This window comes from Pristis pectinata, chromosome 2 (assembly GCF_009764475.1).
Source record: "Pristis pectinata isolate sPriPec2 chromosome 2, sPriPec2.1.pri, whole genome shotgun sequence".
Taxonomy (NCBI): domain Eukaryota; kingdom Metazoa; phylum Chordata; class Chondrichthyes; order Rhinopristiformes; family Pristidae; genus Pristis; species Pristis pectinata.
Genome location: NC_067406.1, coordinates 143,121,177 through 143,127,176, shown reverse-complemented (window position 1 = coordinate 143,127,176; position 6,000 = coordinate 143,121,177). Strand labels below are relative to the sequence as shown.

At 47.5% G+C, this 6,000-nt stretch overlaps 1 protein-coding gene across 1 annotated transcript in view; it reads right to left on the bottom strand.

Annotated features, from left to right (window-relative positions):
• Positions 1-200: 200 nt before the first annotated feature.
• Positions 201-6,000, bottom strand: part of LOC127584378 (uncharacterized) — a 40,316-nt gene continuing 34,516 nt past the window's right edge. Inside the window, exons 4-5 of the mRNA XM_052041157.1 lie at positions 5,834-5,912; positions 201-3,740 (exon numbers count right to left, since the gene is read on the bottom strand). Coding sequence (XP_051897117.1) covers positions 3,656-3,740; positions 5,834-5,912 — 164 coding nt within the window. The 3' untranslated portion in view covers positions 201-3,655. The remainder of the gene's footprint in view (positions 3,741-5,833; positions 5,913-6,000) is intronic.

Here is a 6,000-nt window from a genome sequence, read left to right as displayed (position 1 = left end):
CCAGACCCATCACCATACTAGTTGCAAATCCACAGGGTGTCCCCACCCAGAACAAACACCATCCCTCACCTCAGGCAAACACAGCCCAGCACCAGTGGGTGTCTGGTGGAACCAGGTCTCAGTCAGTCCCAGTGAGAATGGTTCATTCACTGTTCTAAATTCAGTGAGCATCTTCCCAGTGATGGATTCAGAGAATGTAGAATAATTAACTGTTTATTATTTGCCATAAATTAATAAGCTGCTTCAAGATTAGCCATGGAAACCAAGGCATGCCTCATTGTTTACTCTTTGATGTCACCTGCTTCTCCCCCTCTTGAAGGGTTACTTGATAGTTTGCAGAAGAGAGGGAGATATCAAACAGTTATCTGACTTAATATTCATTAGGCCTCCTCTTCCAGGGACAGATATGTTTAAAAGTGAAATATAGTCCAACACAATCTCAAAAAAATAATTAAATTTTGGCTTTACATTAGTACACAGTGCAAAGAACACTCCTCTAACAACACACACTCACCATTTCTAACTTTTGCATGGCTTGAAGCATTTAGACACTCTACAATAAGTCAAACGTCAGCTGTCTGTCTCCCTCCACAGACGCTGCCTGGCCCACTGAGTCCCTTGTTTCATTTTGCTCCAGACTCCAGCACCTGCCGTCTATGCAATAACGATGGAATAAATACTGGTAGTTCACACACCATTTCTGTTTTGTTAAGCGATACATCACTTTCCTTCTTGGTATGTGGTTATTTAGTACAATAGAAAGGAGAGCTGCATTTCAATAGCGCCTTTTGCAACCTCAGGACACCCAGTATTTTAGTCCTCAATTATATAGTCACTTTTGCAATGTAAGCAATATAGCAGCCATTTTGTACACAGCAAGCTCCCACAAACAGCTGAGTGACAAGGACCAGATGAACTGTTTATTGGTTGAGGGATAATTATTGGACACACCAAGGATACTGGCCCACTCTTGGCATATTTGGGACTTCTTACACTCACTTCAGGGGCAGATGGCAGATCAAGTTAACGCTGCACCTGACAGACAGCACCTCTGGCAGTGCTGCAGTCTGATGTGCTGCAGCATCAGCCCAGCTGCAATGGAGCATCAACCAGTGCATTATCTCCAGGTTTGATCAGAGATCTTTACTGAAAGACTCCAATAAAGAATTTGCTTAAATCCACATTCTCTGAACTTGGGACCCTCCCTACCTCAATCTCCTGGCTTTGAACAGTTCAGTTCACTTCTGGAAGTTGACTTCAACATTTAAGAAGTCTCTGGACAAGCACTTGAACAGCTCGGGTATAGGAGGCTGCAGACCATGTGCTGGTAAACAGGATCAATATAGAAGGGAACATGATGGTCAGTATGAGCACAGTGGGCCGAAGGCCTGTTTCTGTGCTGTGTGACTCTATGAGTGATGTCCTTCTTCTTCAAAACTGACCTCAGCGCTGATCCACTAGGATCAGCAAATCTTCTTTGGACAAATAATCATAAACTCTGTCCATGAAATCCAATATTTGATCAATGGTTCAGTACAACGTCAGCTTTCCTATAAACCTCTGTGAAACATAAATAATTCAACCAATTTTTATCTTTCCCTTTTCCTGCCAGCTAAGCACTGACAGGATATTCTGGGCTGGGGGTGAGGTTACCTCTGGGGCAATCTCTGTTGTTCCAACTCTCCTTACTTAACTCCACTAGAGCTGGTGTATAATTTATTGTTATGTGCAGAAACACCATCTCTGCCATTCCAACCTTTGCTTCATCTACTGTAAAATCCACTTCTTTCCTTTTTGATTCAGTTGCTTAGAACTTGACCACAGCCTTCGATTTCTTGGCAGCCTTTCAGCTGACTACATGGCATCTTTGGCAAAGCACAAGTCATTTGAGCCATTGCAATCAATCATAGATTTATTTCCTAACCAGCCACCCTAATTCCTCACGAGCTTTACTTTGGAATTAGAACTGGAATATACAACTCGCTCCCATTTGTACCATGTTAAAAGTAACCCTGCATCCTACGGGAATACAGTTACCCCAGTTCACTTCAGTTACACTAACCAGTTGACCTGGTTAATGAGGGAGGGTTTGAGTTATAAGGAGAGACTGGACAGGCCAGGACCGTTTTCCCTGGAGCAAAGGAGGCTGAGGGTTGACCCTTCTGGAGGTTTATAACATTGACTATCTACCCTATCTAAGCCCCTCACAGTCCTTTTCCAAGGGTAGGGGAGTCTAAAACCAGGGGGCACAGGTTTAAGCTGAGAGGGGAAGATTTAGAGGAGACCTGAAGGGCAAGTTTTTCACACAAGAGGGTGGTGGGTGTGTGGAACGAGCTGCCAGAGGGAGTGGTAGAGGCGGGTACAATTACAATGTTTAGAAGACATTTGGACAGGTCCATGGACAGGAAGGGTTTAGAGGGATATGGGCCAAATGCAGGCAAATGGGCCTAGCTCAGGAAGGCACCTTGGTCAGCATGGATAAGTTGGGCCGTAGAGCCTGTGTACGTGCTGTATAACTCTCAGACTCTGTGAGGGTGGAACTGGTGATCTCCAGGTCACAAACTACATTTCTATGGTGCCTTTAACCTGGATAACATCCCCAAGGCATTTCCCAGTTGTGATATTCAAACAATATTTGATGATAACTCTGACTGGCCATATTGTTTGTCAAATTAGTTTAAAACTCAACTAATCTCAGACATGGAGGGAAAACTGAACGAAGCTTCAAACTAAAGGGGTTATTTCATGAGGCTTCCCTGGCCAGTGGTGTGGGTGGCTCAGGGGATCAGTAGGATTTGGGGGTTTGCACTCACTTCCAGCTCTCTCTCTCTCTCTGTGGTAGCTGCTCATCTCTAACAGAGTGCTGCACATTACAAAGTTCTTGCAAGACGACACCTTGAAAGATACTCAGATATGTTTATTACTCCATACCTTGCATTAAGCAAACCTTGAAATAGTTGTGTTTCAGAGCAGGGCTCAAGCAGGTTGGACTTTCTTACCTGATTCCCAATCTTACTTAGGGCTGAAAATTAAGTCAAACTTTAGTAAGCATTAAGGTTCAAGCACCTATGACAGAGATGATATTTCTGTATATAACAATAAAATATATGCCAGTTTTAGTGAAGTTAAAACGGAAGTAGGGTTGGGACAATGGAAGTTGCCCCAGAAGTAACCTCACCCTGAGCTCAGAATATCCTCTCAGTACTTAGCGGTTTGTCCAAACATTGGCTGTCTCCTCAACAGCCTTTGGGTTTTGATGGAATAACCTGCCAAACCAAGTGATGGGAGTGAGGGTTGGGATGGGGGTGGGAGTGAGGGTTGGGATGGGGGTGGGAGTGAGGGTTAGGATGGGAGTGAGGGTCGGGATGGGGGGTGGGTTGGGATGGGTCGGGATGGGGGGTGGGAGTGAGGTTTGGGATGGGGTGAGGGACGAGATGGGGGTGAGGGACGAGATGGGGGTGAGGCGGTAGGTTGGGATGGGCAAGTGTCATGGGGAAGAGAAGCAAATTTAAACCAGAGTGAACAAAATGGGAAGAATTAACATCACTCTGATGATACTTGGCCATGGTGTTGGTGGAAATCACATTTCAGTCATGAGTTAATGGCCCAAGTTCTCTCGCCCTGACTGAATAGTCTATGCATTTTGCCCAGTTTATTAAGAATCATCATACAACGGGTTATTGTAGTTCTCCCAGGAGCCACTTTCTTGGTCATCCAGCAACCGTCCGTACGGAGAACTCCTACAAAAAATGAACAAGAAGTTCAGGAATTGCAAGCTATTTTACTACCGCCTTAGAAACATGTTCCAGAAACATGTCTATGTACTCTTCCAACCCCCATCAGGAAGGCCTTAAGGCTCTCCGTTTCTTTCTGGATAACAGACCCAACCAGCTCCCCTCCACCGCCACCCTCCTCCGTCTGGCAGAACTGGTGCTCACCCTCAACAACTTCTCTGTCGGCTCTTTCCATTTTTCCAAACGAAAGGTGTAGCCATGGGCACTCGCATGGGCCCCAGCTATGCCTGCCTCTTTGTCGGCTACATGGAACAGTCCATGTTCCAAGCCCACACTGGTAACACTCCCCAACTCTTCCTTCGCCTAATTGATGACTGCTTCCTGCACCCGTGCTGAGCTCATCAATTCCATCAACTTCGCCTCCAACTTCCACCCTGCCCTCAGATTCACTCGGTCCGTCTCCAACACCTCTTTCCCCTTTCTGGATCTTTCTGATCCCATCCCCGGAGACAGATTAACCACAGACATCTTCCACAAACCCACTGACTCCCACAGTTACCTTGACTACACCTCTTCCCACCTTGTCACTTGTAAGGATGACATTCCCTTCTCCCAGTTCCTCCGCCGCATCTGTTCCCATGATGAGGCTCTCCATTCTAGGACATATGTCCTCCTTTCTTTTCAATAACTGGGGTTTCCCTTCCATCACCGTCAATGCTGCCCTTACCCGTATCTCCTCCACTTCCCGCACATCCGCCCTCACCCCCTCCCCCAACATAACAGGGACAGGGTTCCCCTTGTCCTCACCTACCACCCCACGAGCCTCCGTATCCAACACATCATTCTCCGCAACTTCCGCCACCTCCAACGGGATCCCACCACCAGGCACATCTTCCCCTCACCCCCTCTCTCCACTTTCTGCAGGGACCGCTCTCTCTGAGACTCCCATGTCCATTCGTCCCTCCCCACTGATAACCCCCCCCCCCCGGCACTTCCTTGCAACCGCACCAATTGCTACACCTGTCCCTACACCTCCTCCCTCACCACCATTCAAGGTCCTAGACAATCCTTCCAGGTGAGGCAGCATTTCACCTGTGAGTCCGAGGGTGTCATTTATTGCATCCGGTGCGGCCTCCTGTACATCAGTGAGACCCGACGCAGATTGAGTGACCGCTTCGTCGAGCACATTCGCTCTGTCCGCCGCAACAGCCAGGACCTCCTGGTGGCCACCCACCAATTCCACATCCCACTCCCATACTGACATGTCTGTCCACGGCCTCCTCTACTGCCACGTTGAGGCCAGACGCAGGTTGGAGGAACAACACCTTATATCCTGCCTTGGGAGTCTCCAACCTGACGGCCTCAACATCCATTTCTCTAACTTCCGGTAACCCCTCCCCTTCTTTTTCTCCCCCCCCCCCCCAACTCCTTTGTCTTCCCTTATTCCTGTGGCTCCCTTCCCCTGCCTTGATGACCTGCCCATCTCCTCTCCTCCCCTCCCCCATCCTTTACCCCATGGTCCACTGCCCTCTCCCACCGGATTCCTTCTTTTTCAGCCCTTTGCCTCTTCTACCCATCGCCTCTCAGCTTATTACATCTTCTCCCCCCTCCCCCACCCACCTACCTTCTCCCCCTCACCTGGTCTCACCTCTCCCCTACCTGTGTGTGCTCCTCCCCCTCCCCCCACCTCCTTATTCTGGCTTCTGCCCTCCTCCTTTCCAGTCCTGAAGAAGGGTCTCGGCCCAAAACGTCGACTGTTTATTTCCCTCCATAGATGCTGCCTGACCTGCTGAGTTCCTCTGGCACTTTTTGTGTGTTGTTTCAGTACAATGAATTTCTTACAACCCATGGTGATGCCTATTCCTTCTACATCAATATTGACAAGGTCATCAGACTACTAGTTCACCTGCCATGGGAAACATTTTCCAAATTCCATGATATTAAAGACATATTAAGTCCCCACTTCCAGCTTTTCCAACACAAGTCAAGAAACTACTGTGTACAATGACCCAATTGACATGACAGGAATGTTAGCAAAAAAAAATGATTAACTATTAATACCCCTGTAAGAGGTTTTACAGTATTGATGTGGCTCTTACCTTAACTTGAAGTACATGACTCCTCCGATCAGCACCAACATCACCACGATAATCATGAATGAGATTGCCACTATACTTCCTGTAGATGGAAGACCAATCCAGGACCACAGGCAAACAAAAAGACAAATACAGTCAAATTGTTTAACGTCTGCTCTCCAGAAGATGCC